The sequence below is a fragment of the Sphaerodactylus townsendi genome, linkage group LG04 (assembly GCF_021028975.2).
Source record: "Sphaerodactylus townsendi isolate TG3544 linkage group LG04, MPM_Stown_v2.3, whole genome shotgun sequence".
NCBI classification, from domain to species: Eukaryota; Metazoa; Chordata; class Lepidosauria; order Squamata; family Sphaerodactylidae; genus Sphaerodactylus; species Sphaerodactylus townsendi.
Window position 1 is genome coordinate 137,739,419 of NC_059428.1, and position 26,869 is coordinate 137,766,287.

Genomic DNA, 26,869 nt, shown 5'->3' on the forward strand with positions numbered 1-26,869 from the left:
TTAAAGGGAGAATCTGGGCTCTTTAGATTTAAAAAAATTGAAAGTATTGTCGAAGACTTTCACGGCTGGATTCAACTGGTTGTTGTGGGTTTTCTGGGTTATGTCACTGTGGTCTGGTAGATCTTGTTCCTACCGTTTCACCTGCATCTGTGGCTGGCATCTTCAGAGGTGTATCACAGAGAGAAATCTGTTGTAAGAGAAGTCTAGACACAGTGTATAACAGACTTCTCTCTGTGATACACCTCTGAAAATGCCAGCCACAGATGCAGGCGAAACGTTAGGAACAAGATCTACCAGACCATGGCCATGCAGCCCAGAAAACTCACAACAACCAACACTGAAAGTGATGCTGTTTGGGGGGGGGGGGGTAAGTGGGGGATCGGCCCTGAAACAGCATCATTTTCAATGTTGTTTAAACTAGGGAGCCCAGATTCTCCCTTTAAAGTGGATTTAAAAGGAGAATCTGGGCTCCCTTTTCTAAACAATATTGTAAGTGATGTTGTTTGGGGAGTGGGGTGGGGGGAATTCACCCTGAAACAGCATCAATGTTGTTTAAACTAGAGAGCCCAGATTCTCCCTTTAAGGTGGATTTAAAAGGATAATCTGGGTTCTCTAGAAAAATCTGGGCTCTCTAATCTAAAGGGATAATCTACCCCCAAACAGCATCACTTTCAATATTGAAGTGATGCTGTTTGGGGTAGATTCTCCCTTTAAGGTGGATTTAAAAGGAGAATCTGGGTTCTCTAGGAAAATGTGGGCTCCCTAGTTTAAACAACATTGAAAATGATGCTGTTTTGGGGTGGATTCCCCCCCCCCCCAACAGCATTACTTTTAATGTTGTTTAAACTAGGGAGCCCAGAGTCTCCCTTTAAGGTGGATTTAAAAAGAGAATCTGGGCTTTCTAGTCTAAACAACATTAAAAGTGATGCTGTTTCAGGGTGGATCCCCCCCCCCCAAAAAAAAGCAGCACTTTCAATATTGTTTAAACTAGAGAGTCCTGGGTGTGTTCAGATTTGTGATTTGGGGCATGTTCTATAATGTGATGGTGACTTCAAGATGACCTGGTGCAAAAAATCATTCTTTTGTTGCTGGGGGCGGCAGCCGCCCATATGGGAGCCCCCCCCCCCCGGAAAACTCAGATTTTTGCCCCAAGGCTCAATTTTTCATAGCTACGCCTCTGCTCACACACATATACACAAAACCCCTTTGGACTGTATACAAGTCCATAGAGGTTTGCAGGGATGATCTGGGGGCATACAGCAGCCGGCACTTCTGCATATGTGCAGTTTTAGTAATGCAAATTAATGTAATTTCTAGGGGTGCTCCAATTTTGAGCAATTTGTGTTCATAATAATAATAATAAATTGTGCAAGGAAGCTGATGAAACTGTAGATCATATACTCAGCTGCTACAAAAAGATCACCAAGATTGATTACAAACAGAGGCACAACTCAGAGGCCAAGATGATCCACTGGAATTTATGCAAAAATTACAACATCAGGACAGCTAAAAAATGGTGGGAACATTGTCCAGAGAAAGCCACGGAAAATGAGGGCAAGATCTTCTGGGACATTTGAATTGAAACTGACAAAGTGTTGGCACTTATTAACACTGGACATCCTAGTGATAGAGGAAAAGAAAGCAACCACCATCAACGTAACGGTGCCTGGTGACAGTTGAAAAAGAACATGAGAAGGTCTCTGAATATCATGCTTTGAAAACAGAGATTCAGCGACTGTGGCACAAACCAGCTGAGATAGTCCTAGTAGCAATCGGCACCCTGGGCACCATCCCGGAAACACTGGGGCAGCACTTGGAAAATCTTCAGATCAACAAAATTAACATCTGTCAGATTCAGACGGCAGCCCTGGTGGCATCGGCATGAATACTACCCCATACATTACAACTTCCTAGGCCTCTGGGTGAGACTTAAATTGTAATGAAAGACCAACAACCAGCTAAAGATCTGGCAGCTGTGATATTAAACCAAATTAAAAAATAATAACGTTTTGGAGTGAATCGCAGTGTATTACACCTGGCAGGGCCCACCCTTCTGGGTCTGACCATCTATGGGTCAGGGTAGACCAGAGCTTGTCCTCGGGGCTGGAACTGTTTAAATATAACCAATATTACACAAGAAGCCGGGATGTGGGTTCCTGCTTTGATCTCCTTTGCAAAAATGAGTTTATCATTCAGGAGCCTTGAGAGCAATGGTGGTGAGAAAGTTCTCCTCTCAATACTGGAAACCGCTGTCAGACTAATTGGACAACTTTTCTAAGCCTTTATCTGCCTGTGCTTGGAAACTGAAGTAAATTTTCATTAAAAATTAGCACCTGATTTATAACTCTGTGGTGTGGACTATACATGTGAGTTTTCTGTTGTTTTTAATATTGCTGCCCAATTTCCTATGAAACGATGTAAAGTCCACCCGCCTGTGAGGTGGTTAAAACATATACCCCACCACACTCCACACTGTGCCACGGAGAGAAACATGTCTTATTGTGACCTGCCTCTGAAGATGCCAGCCATGGACACAGGCAAAATATTGGAAGCAAAACCTACCAGACTGCAAGTCATGTAGCCCAGAAAACCTACAAGGACCATTTCTTTTTGTCATGTGGAATACACATTTTGTACAGCCTGCTTTGCACTATTTATTTTGAAACACTGTAGATCTCTTGCAGTCTTTCCTCCTAAATTAGACAAAAACCAATTAAATCCCCAATGCTTAAATTAACAAAATATAAATTTTGATTCTAGTTCTGCATCTTTAAGGATGCTGACAATTGCCTGCAGAAAAATTTGTCTGTGGGGAGCTACCCACAGAGGGCCAAACCAAAGGTAGCTGTTTCCTCGGCTCCCAGACATTTTACAGATTGAAGTTTAAGTCACACAGGAGCCCAACTCATATTGAGACCACCACAGCAGGAGTGGGAAATTGAAGGAAACTCTGGGAAATGCACAGATGCAGCAAAGTTCTGCGGGAAACCAGGGGGGAAAAACCCTCTCCCCAACAGCAACAAGCCTGCGGTAAATAATAATTTGTGAAAATAGCTCAGGTTTAAACTGTCCCCCCATGCCCTTTTCTCAATCTAAAATGGCTCCACAGCGAAGAGACTGTTGGCCCTGCGAGGCCATGCTATTGTTCCTGGGACAGTTGATGAAGTCCCAGTCTAAGTGGGCCTGTGCGCACCTGAGCATTACACCTGGGATATAACAGGCAGCTGCCAGAGCAGTCTGGTTTGGTCTGGGGCTAGCTCGATTCTCAGATGGTGAAATGAGAAATCTTTCTGCTCAACTTTCCCCCTCTTTACCTGGCTGCTCAGCACCTGCTCAATGCTCAAAGCGCCTGGATGGCAGCAGCCCAGGCACAGGGTGATGCTCTGCTTGCTCCAGAGGTGGGCTTCAGAAATATCACCTCCTCTGTCTTCCATACTCCCTGACTAGGTCCGAAAAGGATGAAAGGGTTCGCCCCACGGGAGAGAGGTCTTAGGCTGGGTCCCATGCAAGTGAAAACAGACCGGAGCGACAGCTACAATCTTTGGGTCTCAGAACAGTCAGTGGCACAGGGAGGCTCCAGGCTGAGACAAATAGAGAGGGAGATGCAGCAGCAGCAGCAGCCCCCGGCCCCCCCAGGGCAGGGCAGGGAGAAGGGTTGGCCCAACCCAGCAGGGAGTGGGGCTGCTTCTCTTGCCCCCCCTCCTGGGCCAGCGGACCAGAGTTGCCTGCAGGTGCCACAGAGTTCTTGGAGTCAAGGACAATATCACCAGCGCCTAATTTCATAAAACAACAACCCTGCTGATGGGACAGCGATGTTGTTATTATAACACCTGATTATGTCCCAGCGGCTGATCATATCAAAGCCAAACCTTCACTGAAACGGCAGCTGCAGCGAATGTTCTCGGGCCGCCTGTCTCAGGATGCCTATTATTATTTTAAACCTCAGCGTTGTGGTGAAGAGCAGCGGATTCTGATCCGGAGAACCAGCTTGGATCCCCCGCCCCTCCTCCACATGAAGCCTGCTCAGTAACCTTAGACCAGTCGCAGTTCTTTCCGGACTCTTTCAGCCCATGCGGAGGGGGCGGGCTCTAGCCTGGAAAACCCTACGGGGTCGCCACAAGTCAGCCCTGGCTTGATGGCATGCACACGCACACGTGTACGCACACACACGCACAACTCTGTGAGCACCTGAACCTGTGGCGAAGGAGCGCTCTGCCAGGAAGGGCGCCCGAGGCTGGGCCTGGGCCGCAGCAGTAACGAAAGGCTGGCGGGGAGGGGGGGGGAGGCACCCGTGGGGGTCCGCAACGCCCTCGCCTTGGAATGGAGCACCCAAGAGAGAGATCCCAGCAACGAGACCGCTCCTCTTAAACGGGCCCAAATTGTGTCCAAAATAGACTACTTTAGAGCCCTGGGGTTGCGGGGGCGACAATGCAGACAGATCCTCCCCCCCCCCCGCCCCCCAACACTCTTATTCGGCATGAGTGTTTGCAACTAGTTTTCACGTAGCAAATCACAATCGGAGAGCTCTGGGGAGGTAGGGGACGGGATGGGCGGGGGGGGGGGAGCCCTGAGCGGACGGCCTTGAGAGCTCCCACGGGGAAATGCTGAAACGGACCCCCGGGGTCCTGCAGAGCAGAGCCCGCTCCTTACCGCACTCCGCAGTCGCCGCACAGTCCCTCCGAGAAGAAGCCCGTCGTCGGGGGTCGCCTCCTCCTGACACGGGCGCCGCGCAGCCCGACGCCCGCCGCGGCCCCGGAGCTCCGGCTTCTCCTCCTCCTCCTTCCGCCGCGGCTCCTCCGCCTGCGCCCGGCAGACACCGGCGGCCCCGGCAGCTCCTCGTCCGGCGGGGGAAGCGGCTCGTGTTTTGCGCGCCCGCAGCCGAGCCTCCGACGGCGCTGGTGGTGCCAGCAGACCCCCTCCTTCTCCCCGTCCGCTGCCGGATCAGTGCCGGGGCTGGGCTGGGGGCGGGGGGGGGGGGTTCGTGCCAGCCTGCCGGCACTGCGCTTCCTCCCTCCGGCCTATCGCTGACGACCGGGGACAGACAGACCCTCCCTTGTTTTGTTGGGGGGCAAATTTGACAGGCCGGGCGGGAGGGAAGGAGCGGCCCGATGAACAATCCAGTGTGCGTGTGGGGGGGGGGGGGCGACTGTTGAACTGGAGGCCCCGAGACGCCTCCGGCCGGGACATTTGGGCCCAACGGGACCGAGGAGCCGGGACAGGCCCCGGGGAAGAGCCGGGCGGGGAAATGCGCCTCCCGGGGGGTGCGGGCGGGGCCGTGCGCACACCCCCGCCAACTCTGCTGCCGGCCCCCTCCCTCGTTGTGGCTCCGCAGCCGCCGCTGCCGCCAACACATGCAGGGCCCCGACCCACCCGGCGCTCTTGGCTCACGGCGGGGTGTGTGTGGGGGCATATAAATATTTTTTTTGGGGGGGGAGGCAGGCATGGACTTGCAAAGGGGTTCTAGTGGAGCATTTGAAGAGGGGGGGGGGTAGCGGGCGGGCCAATTCTTCCGAATTTCCCCGTGCTGGAAATATACTACCGAAAACCCAGACAAATCCCCCCTCTCCCCCCGCCCCCGAGACTGCCCGCTCAACCCTGGCGGGGCAGCTTTTTCGTTGCCGTTGGGTGAACACCCCCCCCCCCGTCCGGCGGGCTGAACGGGGCCCTGTCCCGGCGCCCAAGTTCCGCTGCCCTTGGTCGTCCCACGAAGAATCTGTCTGGGGGGGGGGGGGCATGTGGGACTCTGCCCGGTGAGGAGAAGCCGCGGTGCGGGCAAGAGGAGGCGGGCTGCGGCCGTCAGTCGGGCAAGGGCTCAGGCGGGGAAGAAGGACCAGGCCGAGCTGCGGGGCTCTGCCCGGGGGTGGGGGGGCTCTTTCTGGCCGGCTCGTCTCGCCTGGGTGGGAGGCTGAGAGGCTGAGGGCGGGATTGTGGGAGGCCGCGATGTCTTTTTCCTGGGTTTTTTTTTTGGGGGGAGGGGGTGCTGCCAATGCAGTCGGAGTCGGGGTGGGGGTGTGGCCGGGAGCGCCCCAGTCCTCTCGCGCCGAAGCCAAGAGGCGCCCCCGAGCCCTAGCCTCGTGGGGGTCATCGGCCCCGATCCGGAGCCATTTGGGGCTTGCCTGAATGCGGATGAAATCGTGAGCCACGGATCCTGCGTGGACGATTATTGGGGGAGGGGGATGACGGGGGGGGAGCCGCGCAAGAGCAAAGTCCGGACAGACACCGAGGCGGACACCAACGACGCTAGGAGCTGGCTCGTTTCGTTCATGTCTCTTTATTGTATTTACACAGGACCGCCCCCCCTCCCCCGCGCCCTGGTCCCGGCAGCCCCCTTTCTCCCGCCGCCCGGCAGAACCCGCCGCCTCCTCCCAGGGCCCCCATCGGAGGGGGGAGTTTGGCCTGAAGGGGGCTGCCTGGGCAGCTGGCCGGAGGAGACGGATGGCCAGGCTGCCCAGATCCCTTCCCTGCTGCTTTGGGGCGGGGGGGGGGGGCCCTGGAAAGCCGGCTGCGGACCCTCGGCAGCCCCCCCGGCACCCCTCCCGGACAAAAGCCGGTTTTGGCGTCCCCCCCCCCACCGGCCCTCCCGCAGCCCGCCCGGCCCTGCTGGCCTCCGGTGAGGTCCTCCCGCTCCCCGCCCCGAGAGACTGCCGCTGGCCCGACGGGGAGGGCACCCAGAGGCGGGGCCGCCCGCCGAAAGAAGAGGGAGGCAGCTCTCTCTGCAGCCCACCGGGTCGGGCTTCGGCCGCCTCGGCAGGCGCTCCGGATCCGTCGCCCTCCTCGCCGGGGCACAGCGGCCTCCTCGCCCTTCCGCTGCCAGCGCGGTGGAAGCGCCCGGGGCCAGGCGGCAGAGGTCTACTCTAGGGGAAGAGGCCGACTCCGAGCGGAAGGTCTCCGCGGGAAGGCGGCGGCGATTCCCGGCTTCTGCCGCAAACGGGCCTGGGAGGGGAACGGGGGGGGGGGGGCGTTAGGCGGGCGACACCCGCAGCAGGGTAAGGAAGGAGGGCGAGCTCAGGGTCTGGCCCCTTTGCTGGGCGTTTGGGGAGCAGCCCGCGTGATTCCTGTTCGGTTTTACACTCGAGTAATCCCGACTGTTTGGGACCCACCGAGTCTACGAAATAGTAGGCAGTAAAGGCGGCTCCTCTCCAAAACAAACGGAGCAGAGGAGGGGGTGGGGGGTCTCTGGCCGATGGGGGTTTGCTAGCAAGCGGGACGGGGGGCACGATCTAGGCCCAGATTCGACCCCCCCCCCGCGCAGAGTCTGGGGCCGGATCGTGCCCTTCCTCCTCCGCCACCCCCCAAACTGGCTTGCTGGGCCGCGGGTGGAAGCGGCATTTCCCGGTCCGTGTTGGCGGTTCTTGGGCGGGCTGGGGGGTGGGGCTGGCGACTCCGGAGGGGCGACCCTTCGAGGCGGCCAGGCAGGGATGCGGGGGGGGGGGTAAGGTCCTGGGTCCGGCCGCGCTCCCTCCGGAGAGGCGCCCTCCGGGTTGTGCCGGGCGCTGCGTGAGCCGCCGTTGGGCCTCCCGGCCGCAGTCCGTGCGCGGCGAGTGAGCGGTCCCGGCCCCCGGCGGCGTCGGGGCGGGCTTGCAGTTCATAGGTGCGGCGCGTAGAAGGCGGGCGCGCCGTAGGTCTGCGAGCCCAGCACGAAGGGCGACAGGACGGCGGCGGGGCCGGGCAGGAAGGGCAGCTGGGCGGCGCAGACGAGGCCCGCGGCCGGGTGGGTGCCGTAAGGTCCGGGGCCGGCGTGCATGGCCAGCGCCGGGTTGCCCATGGGCGGCGAGTGGCTGAGCGGGCTGAGCCCCCCGGGCAGGCCTCCTCCACCGCCTCCCGGTCCTCCTCCGCCGCCGGTGGGCGCGCTGGTGTCGGCGCCGGGGTTCTGCTTCTTCCACTTGGTCCTTCGGTTCTGGAACCAGATTTTGACCTGTGTCTCGGTGAGGCTGAGCGACAGCGCCAGGTTGAGGCGCTCGCACACCGACAGGTAGCGCGTGGCCTTGAACTTGTTCTCCAGGGCCACCAGCTGCTCGTAGGTGAACGCCGTCCGCGCCCGCCGCGGCTTCCCCGACTTGGCGTCCGAGCCGGGCCGCTTCCGCTTCACCTTACCCGACGTCGCCGCGGTCCCCGCCGCTGTCCCCGCCGCCGGTTGCTGGGCCTGCTGCTGCTGCGGGAAGGCGGGCGGGGGCGCTTTTGGCGCGGGGGGCTCCGAGTCCTGGTCCCGCGGGCCGCAGCCCACCTCCACGCCGCCGCCACCGCCGCCGCCCTTGCCGGGGCTGCCGCTCTCCTCGCTGCACTGCTCCTCTTCCTCCTCCTCCTCCTCCTCCTCGTCGTCGTCCTCTTCTTCGCCAGGGTCGGGCGCTTCGCTGTGGGCGCAGGGGTCGGCCTCTTCGCTCTGGAACAGCTGGCCGGGCTCTGCGCGGGAAAGCAAAGGGGGTCATTCAGCGGGGATCCTCGGCCGCCTCCTTCCCGCGCGCAACCCGGCCCGACGGTGCCCACGACGACCCCCCCCTTCCCCCGGCCCCTACCGCAGCCGGCCGCGCTGGCAAGGGCAGCTCGGGCCTTGGCCCGTCGGCAGGGACAGTCCAAGGAAGTCCGCGAAAGTCTTGCGTGCGGCCAGACTCTCCGGGCGCCCCCGGCCAGACGCCGCTGTGGCTGCCCGGAGACTCGGGCCCCGTCGGGTCCGGCTGAAGGAGCTCCTCCGGGGCTGCACACAGTGGACGCCTCCCTCCCGGGGTCGGTCTGTGGCGGCGAACAGGGCGCCCACCCCCGCGGCCTCGTCTTTCAGCCGTCTGGGGCGACGGGGGCTCCCTCCCGGAGAGCAATTCCACTTGCAGGGCCTCGACCTTCCGCCCCCCCTGGTCTGCGCCCCCGCCCCACATTCCGTTGGGCCGTTGCTGGGGGGGGGTGTGTGTCCTCTGTTCTAAAAGCGGACGGGCCCCAATCCCCAGCTCCTTGGCTCCAGCCCTTCTCGCCGGGTCGGGATCCGGCAGAAGAAGAGCCGGTCCGGTGCAGCGCAGGAAAGAGCCCCTCTCGCCGCGGGTTCGGGCACCTCAGAGCCGCCCCCGGGCCTGGCCAGGCGGGAAGGAGGCCGGTCACGGGGAAGAGGCCGCCGCGGCTCCGGGTGCCACCGCCTGGCTTCTGGGCGCTGTCCTGCTTGGGCCAGGGAGGCTCGCTGGCGACCCAGAGGCGACCCCCGCGGATCTTGGCTGCGTCTCGCGTTTCCTGCGGGGCCCTTCCTTGCCCCGACCTCTCCTCCGTTGCCGCAGCTGCCCCAGCCTCCGGGAAATCGTTTTGCGCCCCACACCCGACCGCCGCTGCCTTCGCCCGCTTTCCGGGAGCGCCGGACTCCTGCCGAACAAGCGGCACCCATTTTTTTTGGGGGGGGGAGGGTCTCGCGGACTGGCTGGCTGGCCGCCCAAGCCACGTGTGCCCCCCACGGTGGCCGAAAGGGTCCGGGCCCGGAAAGATCCCGCAGCCACCAACCTTAGGGCGCTTCCGGCCATCCCCCCATCGCACAGAGCCCCCGGGCCGGGCGGAGGGTTGGTTCCGGTGGGGCTACTACCCGTTGGGGGCCTGTTGGGTGCTGCCGACGGAGGGCTCGTGGCAGCCCGCGGGTTTCCAGTCGGCCGGCTGGGCACAACCCCCCCCCCCCCAAGTTCTCGGGCCGACCGAGCAGGTCGGGAAGGCTGGGCAGGGGCAAGGGCGCGGCGGGGGAGGCCGCCGATCCGTCGGCGCGGCCGTTGTGCATCTCTTGACCGGGCGCTGGGCCCCAGGAGCGCGGCGGCAGCGGCGGCGGGTCGGTTGCCGGAGGCGGCAGATGGGCACTGAACTCCGGACAGAGATCCCCCGGCGGAGCTTTGCCGGGCAGCCGTGAGCCCGGGAGTGGGAGTCGGCGGGAGGCCCGTGGGTCGAGGGGGCGGCCTCATCAGCGGCCGCGATCCTGTCTAATCGAGTCATTATCCGAAGGGTGACCCCCGTAATGTAGCTGCCGGGCGCGCTCCTGCCAGCTGCCGGCCAGAGATACGCGCCAGCCCATAATAGGATATCGACCGGCTCCGTCGGACTCGCCGCGGCGGGCCGAGCGCATCCGTTGGGCGGCCCCTTTGCGCGCTAAGCACATTTCGCCCCTCGCAGCAATCGAAGTCCTTTAATTGTTTTCCGCCCCCCCATAAGCCGCCACAATTAGGCGCATTTGGTCCTTAACGAAGCGCGGGGGGTGGGGGGGGGAGAGGGGAGCGGGCGGAGGAGGAGGCTCCCACCGCAGCAACCGCACCAGCAGCAGGGCCGGCTGGGGGGGGGGGATCTGGAAGAGACCCCCCTCTGGACCCCCTCCCCAACGGTTTTGGGTTGCTGGACCCTCCCCGCGACCCCTCCGGGCGGCCCCCGGAAGACTCCCCCCTGCTACTCACTGCGCGGGTCGGGCGCGGGCTTGGGGCGGGCGGGCTGGCCGCGGTCGGGCGCCTCGTCGAGCTGCGGGTCGCCCAGGCGCGTGAATTCCCCTCCGGGGGCGGCGGCGGCTTTGCAGAGGGGGGCGGCGGCGGCGGCGGCGGCGGGGCAGTGGCGGCGGCCGCGGCTGTTGAACTTGTTGGGGTCCAGGATGTCGCGCACCGAGAAGGGGGTGGTCCGGTGCAGCGCGGCCAGGGGTGGAGCGGCGGCCGCCCCTTCGGGCCCGGGGCTCTGGCGGCCGGCCGGCCGGCTCAGCGGGCAGGAGTAGGCGGGCGGCGGGTCGAGGCCGGCAGCCAGGCGTCCCTCGGCCGGGCTCTCCATGCCGCCGCCGCCGCGCCGGCTCCCCCAGGAGGTGCGCCGGAGCGCCTGATGCTGCCGCCGCCCCCGCCACCGCCGGGGCCCGACTACTGGAGCCGTCGCCCACCTGAGCCCGGCCTCGCCTCGCCTCCCTCCCTCCCGGTGAGCTGGCCTGGCGCCACCTCCGCCACCATCCCCCGTCCCCTCCCACCTAGGCGCCACCATCCCCCCCCCCCCGCTCCGCCTGACCGGGCCCTCTGGAGGCAGCCCGCTTGGGGCGCGGGCTGCAATTGGCTGCCAGTTAATGCTTCACCCCTCCCGCAGGAGCCCCCGCAGCAGGGGGGCGGGACCAGGCGGGCGGGGGAGAGGCGCTCGGGACCGGGGCTTCTCCGCTCCGCAGGAAAGCGCCCCAACCGCTAGACTGGGGCAGAGGGACGGGGACAGGACCCCGACTCGCCTCGGCCCGCCCAGGCCATCCTGGGGTGGGGACCATCTATGGCACACTTCGGGGAGGGGGGGGGGCTGCCTGGCTGCGGGGGCTCCCGAGACAGCGGGGCCTCTGCCAAGAAGAACTCTGCCCAGAAAGTTTGTTTTTGGGGACAAGTAGCGGGCTGGGGTGGGAGGGGGGAAACGCCCCCGCCTACCTGCCTGGTGCCCGGAAGCGGCGCAGGATCCCCCCCCACCCGCCGCCGCCGGGCGACCCTTCGGAGGGCAGGAAGAAAGCAGCGCCCCCAGCCTGGCCTGCGGGAGGATGAGGCCGCTCTGGTGCCCCTCAGGCGCTGGTCGGGCTCCGCGGGACGGGGCGGACCTCGACGCCTTCTACGGGGGAGCCTCCGTAACGCGGGGCTCTAGACCGGCCTGGGCGCCCAAGGTGCGGTGGGCCCCCGGAGCGTGGCGGGGCCCGGGGGAGGGCTTGGGCCCCGCCCCCGTGGGGCTTGAGAATGAGTTCTGCGGGCGGGCCCAGCGCCCAGTGAAGCGCGCACGGCGGGGTCTCCATCCATCCATCCATGGGGGAGGGGCGGTGGCGGCGGAGAGCGGGGTAATTAAGGACATTTATCGTGGTGGTAAAACAGTTTAGCGGCCCTTGTTATATTGGGAAGGTCACTTTGATGGATGGACGGGAGAGGCCGCAGGCGGGAGCGAGGGAGGGAGGGAAGGGGGGGGGCTTCTCCGCCCACCCCCGCCTGGCCTCCCCTAGTGGCGTATCGATCTGCAGGGAGAGCGCAGAGCACAGAGAGGTCACGGCCGGGCGGGGTTGGGGTGGGGGGCGAGGGCCCTTCCCTGGCTGGGTGCCGACTGAGCCAGCCCTGCCCGGGGCGCGGGACCCTCCACCAATGACCCCGGAGAACCCCCCCAGCCTGCCTGCCTGCCTGCCTGCCTGCGGGAGAGCTGCGCTCATGCCGGGCTCCTCTACGCTGGGAAGGCAAGCAGCCAAAGGTCCCATGGAGCACCCTTGGCGTTACAACGCCCCTGCGATGCAGTCCAGGGCCCGGACTCCTGGCAGACTCGACTCCCAAGCAGTAGCGGGGGGGGGGGGGCGACGGCCCGGGACGGAGCGTGGCGAGACGTTCCGGGGTGGGGCGCGGGGGCGCGCTTGTGCCCCGGGCGCAGTTCCCTCTCACTCAGCCCCTGCTCCCAAGGGCCGCCCGCAGAGGCTGGAGTCTGGCGGGCCATGGCGCTTCCCCGCAGGTGCCCTTCCGACAGACCGGTGCTTCCTAGAGGGGGGGGGGGTCCAAGGAGACCCTTCCGGGCCTTCTGGAAAAGGAAGAGGCATGACCGACGCCACACCCCGCCCCCCCGCGCTGCCCCTCCGGACGCGCATCTTTTCGTCTGGTGGGGAGGACGTCAACCGCGGACGGGGAGGGGGGAAGAGTGAGCGGCAGGCTGAGATCTCCGGGGGGGGGGTCGGGCTTAAGGGGGGGGCTCATGGCTTCCGCCAAGCTCCCTAATTATTAAATTACTATCCCCCCCCCGCATCACAATTAGAAACGGAGTCCCGGCAGGAGGCGTCCCAAGCGGCGCTCTCCGCCCACCCCCGCGGCGCTCCCCTCCTACCACGCGATTCTCCGGACAATCCACCCCCCCCCCCCCGTTCCTGGGTGCCTCTCCGTGGAACTGGCTTTCCTTCCTTCCGGCCCCTTGGGGGGGGGGGACGTCCCTTCCTTCTCCTGGGCCCGCATCTCTTTGGCTGCGGGTGGCTGGGAGAGATTGGAGGGGGGGGGCGCTTAACGATCTCCCAAGAGCGGGGGGGGGGGGGAGCTGCCAAAGCGCCGTCAGGGTGGCAGCTGAGGGCGAAAATTACCCGGAATCAATATTCGCACCGGCTGTCCGGCCCTGATAAGGGAGACCGAGACAATGTTGACTATTAAAGGCGACAGCTTGAGAGATGACACTATTAGTTATGCTATTTTTAATAATCTATAATATTTGGCGATAATTAATTAATTATACGGGTCAGATAGTATCTGGGGCTGGAATTAGGTCTGAAAGGTCTATTAAGGTTGGTAATGAGAAAGGAGAAATCTCATCTCCGGACGAGGGAGCCGTGAAGGGCCGCCACACCCCCCCCCCGCCCCCCGCAGCTCCTGCCCTTCAGGGCCCGCGACTCAGCGCTCCGTCCGGAGGGGCCGTCCCGGGAGCGCCCCCCCCCCCCAGCTTCCCCGTCCGTCACATCCCGCCGATTCTCCGGCCGGGGAGGGGAAGCAGAAGTCGCCTGAGCCGGGAGAGACCAGCGGGGCGCGGGGGGTGGGGGGTTGGGGGTTGGGTCGGGTCCTCCTTCCCTGCCTTGCTCGACGTTCACCGCCGCCAGGAGTCCCGTCGATGTGGTTCGGTTTAAGGGGCATTGTGGGGGCGGCGTCGTGGGTGGGCAAGGGATGGGGGCAACTGCTTGGGAAGCGGGACGGGGCAGAAGCGGCCCGCAGCCACGAGGGAGCTCCCCCTCTGCGCCGCGACGCTCAGCTGCGCCGCCACCCACTGCCGCAGCCCCCGGGCCAGGTGCGCAAGGCCTTTGTGGATTGCGGGACATCCAAGGCCGCCTTCTGGGGCGGGGTGGGTGCCACGCGAATGGGGGGGGGGGTGGAACATCCAGCGGGCCTCCCGGGGTAAGTTGGGGAGCGAAGGGCTCCGAGATGCTGATGGGGGGGGGGGGAAGCGCCCTTCACGCACCGCCCTCCCGCCCAGCAGATCGCCGCCTCCACAAGACTGGGGAGCTCGGGATCGGGACCAGTGCTTCCTGGAGCGGGGGACAACCAGGTTCTGCTGGCCCGCAGATGATGGTGGGGCGCCTTGGGCCAGTCACACCTTCTCAGGGCGCCCTACCTCACGGGCTCGTTGTGGGCACAAAACGGAGGCGAACAGGACACGGTCAGCCCCTTGGGGGAGAAAGGGCAGCTGTGCAGGTAATCGGGCCGGGGCTGCGGGGAAGGCAGGCAAGCAAGCAGGAAACCCCCCTTGGCCTTGCGGGATCGCGGCCTTGGCGGGGAAAACGCAACCCCTCCCCCCCACACCCATGCGGCGGCAGCGGCGGCGAAGCTCCCGTTCGGCCGGTCTGTGGCGCCCGCAAACCCCCCCCCCCCTCGAGCGCTCCCGGCTAAGGAAGGCAGAGCAGCTTCGGCGGGGGGGCTAGATTTCTCAGGGCCCCGATTCACCGCCGCATCCTGCCCGGGCCGTATCCTGAGTTACGTTTCTCCTCCAAGCGCGCGCGCGGGGACACACACACACACACACACACACACACACATTTCAAATAATAAAAGATGCAGGACATGCCTACAAATGACCCCCCCCCCCCCCCCCGCATCTTTTCATCTCCTACTTGATTTGTTTGCTGTCTATCCTGCTCTGGTGAATTAAAAAAAACAGTTCACGAAGGGGGGCCAGCCCCCCCCCCAATTAACACAGCTGCCTCTGGCATTGTATGGAAATACACAATTCACGTCATTTTCTGAATTCGTGGTTTCAGAGGATCTTAGCACAGTACTTTAAGACTCCACACTACTGTTCTATAGTATGATAACACAACAGTTACTTTAACCATCGCAATTTATATCTAGAGATCATTGGGTTTTTCAAATGTGTGCTTAAATGCACTAAAAATGCCATTTTTCTCAACATGAAATGTAGTAGCCCTCTGGAATCTGCAGGAGAACATCTGGGTTCCCCCCCCCCCCCACCCGCTACAGTCCCTGGAGAGGACGTGAAAAAGAGGTTCTCATTCCAGCATCAAATTGCTGAACTAGAATTGATCAGCAAAGTCCATTCTGTTCAATTCAAACTTAATTGAAATTGTGGGTATCCTGCCTGCCAGGGGAACTAATTGTTCCTCTTTAGGAGTTGAATTAGCATAGCCAGGAAAAAAAAAACGCCCCCAGAGTGGCCGGAGACTTCTCTGGAGAATGGGTCCCTCGGTCCTGCACAGCGGCCCAGTGTGCTGACCGACAAGCTCTGTCCAATGCTTGGTGGCCTTCAGCTCCTCTCCACTTGCCAAGGCTGTCATCTCTTCACACATGAGGAGATCTCTGTTGGCAAAGAGTGAGCAACTGGCTCAGCCACGATCACCCCAGTGAGAAGTCTTTGGATCGGGCCCTCCTTCTTGGTCCCACTCCAGCATTCTGCCTACGCTCTCCCTTCTCACACAGTCCTGTGAAGGGTCCTCAGAGATTCAGTAATGATTTCTCTGGATCATGGGGGGGGGGGGCTTCACAAGCCAGCCCCCCCCTTTCAGCCTCCTCACCTCTTCTGCTTGACAACAGACAGTAGTGCTCAAGAATGTTGGGAATATATGTGGAGTTCTGGGGCAGAGATCTTCCAGGGCACCGGGTGCAGGGCACAGCCCATAGAAGGCTGCCTGCTGGAGGTGCTATAAGACTCTGGAACAGTGGTAGCGAACTCAGTGGTGGCACTCAGAGCCCTCTCTGTGGGCACGCACAAAAGGAGTGCCCCCCCTACACAACTAGGCTGGCCTGGACCGCTGGGCTCAATTATTAGCATTAAACCTAAGACCTAGTTTTGGGGAAGCAGTGTAAGCGCTGTTAAAGCGCTGTTAAACCCCACTGCTTTTCATGCGAAGAACTAAAGTGCGATCCTTTACCTGGGAGTAAGCTCAGTTGCTGGCAATGGGGCTTGCTTCTGAGTAAACCCTCCTAGGGTCATGATTCACCCGTTGGAAGAGTTGCTACCACCAAGCGTATTCCTGAGTAACGCACACCTCAGAGCCAGCTGTTTTTTCTAAACTAAAACCTCAGGTTAAATTGCTGTGTTGGCACTTTGTGAGTTTGGGGTTGCAATTTGGGCACTTGGTCTTGAAAAGGTTCGCCATCACTGCTCTGGAATATCAGAATTCTGCTGCCCCCCCCCCCCCAGCAGTTCTGGAAGAACAGCAGACCTGAGAGCAGACTGGCCATTTTGCAAATAAGCACATCCCTCTAGGACAGGGGTAGGGAACCTGCGGCTCTCCAGATGTTCAGGAACTACAATTCCCATCAGCCCCTACCAGCATGGCCAATTGACCATGCTGACAGAGGCTGATGGGAATTGTAGTTCCTGAACATCTGGAGAGCCGCAGGTTCCCTACCCCTGCTCTAGGAAGTGAGAAAAAGGCCTCATTCCTAAAGGGGAGGAGGCCGCTTCTGAGTATTATACGCAGTTCTGTCCCATCTTGGGTGCGAAACAGACCAGTTCATTTTCTGTGCAAGATTCTCTGCTTGACAGGCAACACTGGGTTATTCTTTTCCCGTGAAAAAAAGCAGCATTGACTGTTGGATGAGGCAGGGTCACGTCACCTCACAGGTCAACACTCCTGCAGCAAAAGTGGTATTGATATGAAATCAATGACAAATATCCAAAGTGACGCTTTTGTCAGAAGGATGCCAGTTGTGGGGCCTCCAGAGACAGGGGGCGTGTGCCGCAGGCGGCGCTGTGGGTCTGTGTTCCCAGGGCGTGAATTATGCTGTCTTCAGGGAGGAGATGCAGGATTCTCGCACTGACCTGCTCTCAAGGCCAGCCTCCTGGTCACCAACGGGTGATGCTGGAGCAGCAGTGGCATAGGAGGTTAAGAGCTCATGTATCTAATCTGGAGGAACCGGATTTGATTCCCAGCTCTGCCGCCTGAGCTGTGGAGGCTTATCTGGGGAATTCAGATTAGCCTGTGCACTCCCACACACGCCAGCTGGGTGACCTTGGGCTAGTCACAGCTTCTCGGAGCTCTCTCAGCCCCACCTACCTCACAGGGTGTTTTTTGTGAGGGGGGAAGGGCAAGGAGATTGTCAGCCCCTTTGAGTCTCCTGCAGGAGAGAAAGGGGGGATATAAATCCAAACTCCTCCTTCCCCCCCCCCCCCCCCCCCCCCCCCCCCCCCCTCCCCTCTTCTTCTTCTTCTTCTTCTTCTTCTTCTTCTTCTTCTTCTTCTTCTTCTTCTTCTTCTTCTTCTTCTTCTTCTTCTTCTTCTTCTTCTTCTTCTTCTTCTTCTTCTTCTTCTTCTTCTTCTTCTTCTTCTTCTTCTTCGAGGTCATCATGCCATGCAAATGCTTTGGGAACTTGCCTGGCCTTAAAGACAGGCCCCTCCATGTGATTTGGGAAAAGTGAGCCCCAGCTCCACCCTCGCTGGCCCCGCCTCCTGGCAGCTCCTTCCCTGGGCCCAGCCCTTCTTGGCACAGCCTCTGGGCTCCAAGGGGCCAAATGCTGCCCAGCTGCTGCTGGACCCGGTTTGCAGGACCTCTCGTTGCCCTCTCCTGCATCCCACTTGCCCGACTGGGCTTTTCCTAAAACCACATGCCACTGCTGCTGAACCTCTGGTCCTGTTCGGGCTGGTCCCGTCTCCCTGGCCGAGCAAGGCAGACTTCCGGGGGCTGGCTCGAGGGTGGTGCTCGTCCATCTCTCTTCAAATAACACCCTTCTTCTTGGGAGTATAGCGCCCCAAGTGAAGAAAGGGGTGGTGGTGGTGGTGGTTGGGGGGGTCCTCTCATTTGTCATTGTACACAATAGCAGTGCTTTGAGGAAAACAGCTGTAAAATCTGCAACTGACAAGAGAGCCTACATGAGCCTACAGAGGAGCCTGCCCTGGGCTCTATCAGGCTGTGCAGGAACACTCATCAAATGAGCAGAGGATTGTTGTCCTTGGTGGTGGGTGTTACACACCAGGCAGCCACGGGGCTTCACACTCCTGGAGAGCAGCTGGACATCACGAAGCCACGGAAGCCACGGCAGCCGTTTGAGGAGGTGGCTATTCTCTGGTAAGCCCTCCCGGTGGAGGTTCACCTGGGCACTGTTCTTCTGGCTAGTTAGAAGCCAAAACCTGTTCTTCTGTCCCCGCCCCCACACACACCTTTCAGTTGCCTGCTTTATACTACCTGGTGCATTTGATGGGTTTCATCGTAGTTGGTGTGCTTTGTGCTGTGAGGTTTTTTGTGTTCTGTGGAAACCTTACAGGATCATTTGTGCTGAATTTAATAGCTTAAAGACCTGCATTGTGGTGTGCCATCAGCTCTCTCTAGCAACTTTTCTTGGATATAAATAAATCTTGTCCAAATGAATTACAGTGTAATAGGAAGAATAATTTAATGAGGCCCTCACACAACGCTCAGAGAGTCATTTGATTTACATCTGATTATGTTTGCAACTGGCCAGCTTCATGTTTTGCTCCTTCTTCCCACAGTGCCTTGGATGCTGGCAGTGACATAGGTATAGATTTTTATGGGGAGGCATGGTCATGCTTCCCGAAGCCCCGCCCCATCCTTAGTGCTCATAAAAGTAGCTCTCTGAGGCCAGGGATGGCAGTCTCCTCCCCCCGCCCCCCCACCAGTTGGGCTCCCAGCCACCCTCCCCTCTGGGCAGAGGCGTTGCTAGGAAAATGGATCCCAGTGCAAAATTTTAGTTTTGTGCTGCCCCCCCATGGGCGGCCACTGTGATGCTGGAATCCACCCCCATTGAAAGCATCACTTTCAATGGTGTTTGAACTAGGGAGTCCAGATTCTCCTTTTAAATCCACCTTAAAGGGAGAATCTGGGTTCTCCAGTTAAAATAACATTGAAAGTGATGCTGTTTTGGGGTGGATTCTCCCCCACTCTGAAACAGCATAACTTTCAATGTTTAAACTGGGGACCTCAGATTCTCCCTTTAAATCCATGCCGAAGGGGGTGGATTTAAAAGGAGAATCTGGGGAAATTGGGGGGGGGGGTGCCTGATGTCAGGGGTGCAATTGTTAAGCTAGCAGCACCAAACCTTCAGGAGACTCTCCTTCTGTTACCACCCAGGTTTGGTGAAGTTTGGTTCAGGGGGTCCAAAGTTATCGACCCTCAAAAGGGTAGCCCCATCTACCATTAGCTCCTATTGGAAACCATGGGGGATGGGGGCACCCCTTTTGGAGGGTCCATAACTTTGGACCCCCTGAACCAACCTTCACCAAACCTGGGTGGTATCAGCAGGAGACTATCCTGATGATACCACCTAGGTTTAGTGAAGTTTCATTTAGAGGGTCCAAAGTTGTGAACCCTCAAAATGGTAGCCCCATCTTCTATTAGCTCCCATTGGAAACAATGGAGGATGGGGTCACCCCCTTTGGGGTCCATAACTTTGGACCCCCTGAACCAAACTTGGCTGGTATCATCAGGAGAGTCACCTGATGATACCCTGAAATGTTGGCGCCGCTAGCCTAAAAATGCGCCCCCTGCAAGCCAAAATGGAAAAAACACTAAAAATAGAAAAACCCACAAACAAACCTGCAATTTTTGCACCCACCACAAGGTGGCGGCCAGGGCACTTGTCCCCGGATGTCCCCAAAGTAGCTATGCCTCTGCAGGAACACACAATCAGAAAACTCCTGACAGATGTTCGTCCAGCCTCTCTTTAAAAACCTCCAAAGAAGGAGCCTGCACCACACTCTAGGGCAGTGAATTCCACTGTCCAACAGCCCTGACGGTCAGGAAGTTTTTCCTGATGTTTAGGTGGAAACTCTTTTTCTTCACCTTGCACCCATTACTCTATGTCCTAGTCTCTGAGGCAGCAGAAAACAAGCTTGCTCCCTCTTCGACATGACATCCCTTCAAATATTTAAACATAGCTATCGTATCCCCCCCCCCCTTAACATTTGCTTCTCTAGACTAAACATCCCCAGGTCCCCAAGTCTCTCCTTGTAGGCCATGGACTCCAGACCTTTTACCATTTTGGTTGCCCTCCTCTGGCCCCTTTCCAGCTTGTCTATATTCTTCTTAAATTGCAGTGCCCAGAACTGTACAAAGTATTCCAGGTGAGGTCTAACCAATGCAGAACAGAGAGGTATAATTACATCCCTTGATTTTGACATTATACTCCTATTTCTTGGAGTGCCTTTCAGGTGTATTTTTAAAGCTAGTGACACCAAAATTTCAGGGTATCACCTGTTAACTATTCTTATGATACCACCCAAGTTTGGTGAAGTTAGGTTCAGGGGGGGCCAGAGTTATGGACCCTCAAATGGGTAGCCCCCATCTCCTGTTAGTTCCTATTGGAAACAATGGGGGATGGGGCACTCCCTTTGGGGGTCCATAACTTTGGTCCCCCTGAACCAAAGCTCACCAAACTTGGGGGGTATCATCAGGAACAGGGGGGTATCATCAGGAACAGTCTCTGGATGATACCCTGAAATTTTAATGCCACTAGCTCAGGGGTCGGGAACCTTTTTCACTCAAAGAGCCATTTGGCTCGCTCGCCCCCAGCTCGCTCCCCCGCTTGCTCGCCCCCACTTCCCCACCCACTTTCCCGCTCCCACTCTCGCGGCAGCGCCTGCCTTGCTCCTGCCTCGGCTCCTGCCCGTAGCTGCTCGCTTGCTGCAGCTCCTTGCCTGCTCGGCCCACTGCGGCGCTTGCAGCCCGCCAGCGCTCCGGCTGCGGCTGGCCCGGCTGGCCAGCCAGCTTGCCCGGCTCGCCCGCTCACGGCTTGCCTGCTTGCCCGCCAGCCCGGCTCGCTTGCTCCCCTGCCCATGCCTGCTGGCCCTCACTCCACTCCCGGCTTGCCCGGCTTGCCCGGCTTGCTCCCCACCCGGCTCCGCTGCGGCTTGCCCCACATCTCAGCTCCACTCACCTGCTTGCCTCGCTGCCTTTAATTTCTGCCTGGGCTTGCCAGGGAAGGGGCAGCCACGCAGGGAGCCGCAGGAGAAGCAGCGAAGAGCTGCGGGTTCCCAACCCCTGCACTAGCTTTAAAAATGTGTCCCCTGCAGGCAAAAATGCAAAAAGACTAAAAATGGAAAAAATACACAAGCAGCCACTTGGGAATTTTGAAACCACGTGACCAAATGGGAGCAAAGGGGACATGGGGTACCCCACACTGTGAGCTGCTTGGTGGGGTTGATCGCTGGTACAGCAGTGAGGAGGGGTCGCTGCATCCCACCCAGAATGGATTGAGCTCAGAACCAGATTTGCTGCTCTGAAAAGAGCCAGCCCAGTCCTGTTTGAACTCTTCTGACTGAAAGCACTTCAAACCCTGAGGCAGATTCCAGGTGGGCCGAACCAGATTCTGGTGGCTTTGTCAAGTACATGGGCACTTGTGTACATTTGCACCGGTGTACCAGATTGGGGGAAATGCAAACATGGAGGTAGCCTGCAAGCCGTTCTTCACAGCCTATGGGAACTGTGACCCCCAAATGCAACCTTTCCCCCTCCCCCTCTGCCAAGGAGGTGTCTAAGGCAGGGTGCCTACATTTCTGTCAGACTCTGAGTTTGAGCATGATGGCCCAGAGGGGGCTGATTGACAAAGGCAAGTCCTTTCCATGACCTGAGCAGCTCCAGAGGATCGGCCCAAAAGCCTTTCCAGCCAGGTTCCCGGACTGTATCCTGCCAGGGGATCACAGGGAGCTGACGACCAGCAGAGTGCAGCACCAATCGTCTTGTCCCCATGGAAGTGCCTCTTAAGCTGTCATAATGAACGGACACTGACGCAACAGTCATCCATGGATTTTAGAAAGGCAGAGGCATCACCATAGGTTACCATGCCATAAGTCAGTGGTGGTGAACCTTTGGCACTCCAGATGTTATGGACTACAATTCCCACCAGCCCCTGCCAGCATGGCCAATTGGCCATGCTGGCGAAGCTGATAAAGTATGATCCTTTATCTATAGGGATTCCTCCTGCAACCATAGGATAATTCAATGTTGTATGGAGGTACACTTCCATTTATTTTTCCCAACTGTGTTGCCTGCTAGAACTACCCAGAGGAGAACAGCAAGAAGGCAAAGCAGGCGTCTAAGGCCGCCTCTCTGAACAGGTCCAGCATGTTAGGCAGGGGCCCCAACAGGTCTGGACTGCTGATAACCCAACAGGTAAAATTAAGAGGAGAAAAGCACCTTGATGCTGAGCAGGGACGGACCCACGGAAACCTACACATGCTGCCACCACCACAAAGTCATGTCCTTATATAAAGCCGTGGTGCAACCGCACTTGGAGTACTGTGTTCAGTTCTGGTCGCTACATCTCAAAAAGGATATCGAGGAGATAGAAAAAGTGCAGAGAAGGGCAACGAGGATGATTGAGGGACTGGAGCACCTTCCTTATGAGGAGAGGTTGTAGGACTCTTTAGTTTGGAGAGGAGACGTCTGAGGGGGGGATATGATTGAAGTCTATAAAATTATGCATGGGGTAGAAAATGTTGACAGAGAGTAATTTTTCTCTCTTTTCTCACAATACTAGAACCAGCGGGCATACATTGAAAATGCTGGGGGGGAAGAATTAGGACTAATAAAAGGAAACACTTCTTCACGCAACGTGTGATTGGTGTTTGGAATATGCTGCCACAGGAGGTGGTGATGGCCACTAACCTGGATAGCTTTAAAAAGGGCTTGGACATATTGATGGAGGAGAAGTCGATCTATGGCTACCAATCTTGATCTTCCTTGATCTCAGATTGCAAATGCCTTAGCAGACCAGGTGCTCAGGAGCAGCAGCAGCAGAAGGCCATTGCTTTCACATCCTGCACGTGAGCTCCCAAAGGCATCTGGTGGGCCACTGCGAGTAGCAGAATGCTGGACTAGATGGACTCTGGTCTGATCCAGCTGGCTTGTTCTTATGTTCTTATGTTCTTAAAGAGAGATTCAGGCCTCCAGTGGGGAAGAGGAGAAGGGTGCCTATGTGTGCCAGACACACAGGCCACTCCTAGTGGGTGATTCTGGCAGTAGTTGTAGGACTTGAGACTTCAGGAGAAACAAAGTAGACCTTGCATCATCGTAGGCTTTTACAGCCGGAATCACTAGGGTGTGGGTTTTCCGGGTTGTATGGCTGTGTTCCAGTAGCATTTTCTCCTGATGTTTCACCTGCATCTGTGGCTGGCATCTTCCCTCTGAATCAGTCAAAGGATTGGCCCAACAGCCTTTCCATACAACCTGTAAAACCCACAACACCCTAAAATAGACCTTCTTCTACACTTGGAGAAGAAGGGGAATGGAGTCCAGCTGCTTACTGGGAGCTCTTTTACTTGCATCCCAGGCCTCGGAAGTCACGGTGGCCGGGAAGAGGCGTGTTGCAGGCTGTCAATTATCAGCATCAAGCGGTGATTTTTTTGGGAGGAAATCCCATTATTGGATTATGTGACTGAAGAAGTTTTCAGTCAAAAATACTGCCGTGAGCTCTTTATTGGATAGAATGTTAATGCAGATAGATACTCTATGTTTAAACAATTAGTTTCTGATTAATGGTCTGGGGCGAGATCAAAGGGACAGACTTGTTTCTCTATGAGACTGCCTTTTAAAATGAGCATTAAGGAGGGAAAACACCCAAACTTGCAAGCCTTCAGTCCTTATATGAGACTCATAGAATCACAAAGTTGGAAGAGACCCCAAGGGCCATCCAGTCCAACCCCCTGCCATGCAGGACACACAATCAAAGCACTCCTGACATATGTTCATCCAGCCTCTGTTTAAAAACCTTCAAAGAAGGAGACTCCAGCACTCTCTGAGGCAGTGAATTCCACTGTGGAACACAGCCGTGACAGTCAGAAAGTTCTTCCTAATGTTTAGGTGGAATCTCTTTTCCTTCACCTTGAACCCATTGCTCTTTTCCTTCAACCTTGAATCCATTGTCCTTGTCTCTGAGGCAGCAGAAAACAAGCTTGCTCCCTCTTCGACATGACATCCCTTCAAATATTTAAACATGGTTATCAGGTCACCCCTTAACCTACTCTTCTCCAGACTAAACATCCCCAGATCCCTAAGCGTGTCTTTGTAGGGCACGGACTCCAGATCTTTTACCAGTTTTGTTGCCCTCCTATGTGTGCCAGGCACGGGAAGCCCACATTCCAGAGTGTCAATATCCTTCTTGAATTGTGGTGCCCAGAACTGTACACAATATTCCAGGTGAGGTCTAACCAATGAGAGATGGGTAGAAATGTGTTTCCAAGACCTCTTGTAACTGGCCTGGGGGTGCCTCCCCCCTTCTCTTCATGTATGCAAACAAGAATGAAGGCTGGATTTCTTGATGGAGGCTTGATTTTTTTTTTGCATCTTCTCTAAAGCTCTGTGATATCCAAAGACATACAGTAATAAATGTTGTATGGACCTGAAAAGTGAATAGATTACATTTATGGAAGGAGAAAAAGTCATAACATATTGTCGAAGGCTTTCACGGCCGGAATCATACAAGAATTGCAGTGTGGTTTCCGGGCTGTATGGCTGTGTTCTAGCAGCATTCTCTCCTGACGTTTCGCCTGCATCTGTGGCTGGCATCTTCAGAGGATCTGATGTATACCATCAGATCCTCTGGGGCTCCTGTGCGTCTGGCATCAGAAGCTACTGCTAGAACACGCCATACAGCAACCAGAGGCACCCCAAAAGTCATAACGTTTGTGCAGGCTACACAGTTCACAGTATTGAAATTCTACAGGTCTCCAACTTAAATGTTTTTACCTGAACAGATATGTTCTTAATCAAAAAGACTGCCTGATATAATTGTGGGCAATATTCACGCAACCCAAACATCAATGGATTATTAGGGTTTGCTGAATTACTGTGTGCCTATTACAGTATGTTAGGAACCTGCAATATCCACGGCTCCTTTCCCAAATGAGAGTGCTGGGGCTCACTTGCTGTTGCAATTTCCTCTTCTTGGGCAAATAAATATTATGGTGTATCCAATACAATCAGTAGAGTGTAACCAGAGCGTATGAGTTTTAGCACAGATAATTAAAGGCCAGCACTCAGCACTGGAACAATTATGGGCCCTTGCAAAAACAATGACAAGGTCACCATGTGAATGAAGGCATCCATCAGGATGGCAGCACCCCAAAAAAACAATAATCCAACTCTTTCAAAAGGAACCGACAGCTGGCAACAAAGTGTTCCTCCACTTGGCTGAGGGAGGGCAGCATAGAAATCAATTGTTGTTGTTAGTTTCTTTAACAACATAAACATGGGCTGGTAGCACATTTAGAATGTTTACCCAGTTGAGGCCACCTTTCCCCGTTTGGCTGGCTTTTGGACACTTGCAACTTGCTCTTCACACGGGGGAAACTCCAGGCCACAGAGCTTTTCTGTGGAGCAGCAGTGGTGTAGGAGGTTAAGAGCTCATGTATCTAATCTGGAGGAACCGGGTTTGATTCCCAGCTCTGCCGCCTGAGCTGTGGAGGCTTACCTGGGGAATTCAGATTAGCCTGTACACTCCCACGCACGCCAGCTGGGTGACCTTGGGCTAGTCACAGCTTCTCGGAGCTCTCTCAGGCCCACCTACCTCACAGGGTGTTTGTTGTGAGGGGGGAAGGGAAAGGAGATTGTAAGTCCCTTTGAGTCTCCTGCAGGAGAGAAAGGGGGATATAAATCCAAACTCCTCCTCCTCCTCCTCCTCCTCCTCCTCCTCCCCTCCTCCTCCTCCTCCTCCTCCTCCTCCTCCTCCTCCTCCTCCTCCTCCTCCTCCTCCACAGGGAATATTTTTTAAAAATCTGAATCTGGTACTAGGATCTGGAGTCATCTTTGAGATGAGGAGAATAGCCAAAGGCATAATGTGGGAAGGAGAAAGTGAAGATAGTAGCCAATGTCAACGTGAAAGAGCAAACAACTCAATGCAAGTAACTAGCCATTTCTGAAATGAAGCAAATCTGTGATTAGTTGGGGTGACCTGGAAGAAACTGCAGCAAACACTGTTTTCATTTTTTGCCTCATTTATCAGAAACAACCCAGTGCAGTGCAAGGACCCACACTATATTAGAGTCTGCAACCAGACAACTCTGATCCAAGATCCCAAATATGGGCAAAATCACCAAAGCAGCATCCTGCCATACAGGGAAACCCTTCAAGAACATCTCACTTCTGAGACCCTGTAACAATAACCACATGGGATTAAGGCATGCATCATGCCCAATAGTTCTGATTTTGCTTTTGAATATTTTAGCTGTTTCTGTCTCTTTAGCAGTGTGGTCCTACACAGAACTGCTCTCGTCTACATCTATCAGATGAGGACTGGTGTAGCTCAATGCAGGATAGCCCCTGTTGCCCTACCCTTCATACCCCACATTGTTGAAATATGGATTTCATATGATTTTTCATACAATATGTACTGGCAGATGCCAACAGCCATATATTTGTGTGTGTGTAGCAGAATGTCCAAACCAAGAGCAGACCAAAAGGGCAAAAAGGTCTGCTTGCAAGATTAGATCACTGATTGAGTTATTCCAGCTAACAGACACTGGAAGCCTCATGGACATGCATCTTGATTACCACACTCCGCCAAAGTTGCTGTAACACAAAGAACCTAAGATACTCCCTGTTACAAGGTTTTTGCACCTTCCTGCCTTTAGGAACCATCTCCTTAACAATCGTTCCCTCCCTGATCCACTCAAAGCCTTAGCCAAATCTGAATACCTGGGCAGAGACTCTCAAAAGACACTCTGTATAAGCCACTCAAGGCTACTCCCTGATCCAATCACAAGACAATTGGTTCTACTGTCCCAACATTTAGAAGACAATAGATGAGCTATTAATTAGCTCAACCCAGCAAACCCAGCATGGAAATCCAGGAAGTTTCAAGAAGAGAGCTCCTAGCTCCTGCCCCTACCTATGCTATGGGGAATAAAAGTACAGTGCTCACCAAGTTCCATGCTTGCTCTCATGTTTGCTTGCTGGCAAGCTGTCAGGCTTGCTGGCTTGCAGGCTGGCTCGCTGTGGCTCATTACTGGCCTGAAACTCTCTTGT

General features: G+C 57.2%; 1 protein-coding gene across 1 annotated transcript; it reads right to left on the reverse strand.

Annotated features, from left to right (window-relative positions):
• Positions 1–6,255: 6,255 nt before the first annotated feature.
• Positions 6,256–10,956, reverse strand: NKX1-1 (NK1 homeobox 1). The gene is made up of 2 exons (XM_048494128.1): positions 10,398–10,956; positions 6,256–8,400 (listed from the first exon to the last, which is right to left on the reverse strand). The coding sequence occupies exons 1-2, from the start codon at positions 10,954–10,956 to the stop codon at positions 7,586–7,588; spliced, it is 1,374 nt and encodes a 457-aa protein (XP_048350085.1). The 3' UTR covers positions 6,256–7,585.
• Between the last annotated feature and the right edge of the window lie 15,913 nt (positions 10,957–26,869).

What these genes read in the sequence shown, in the direction of transcription:
- NKX1-1 (XM_048494128.1), bottom strand. Translation starts at nt 10,956, where the DNA reads ATGGTGGCGCCTAGGTGGGAGGGGACGGGGGATGGTGGCGGAGGTGGC. An exon ending in GCCCGCGCCCGACCCGCGCA is followed by an intron (nt 8,401 to 10,397) that starts GTGAGTAGCAGG and finishes TTTCCCGCGCAG; the next exon opens with AGCCCGGCCAGCTGTTCCAG.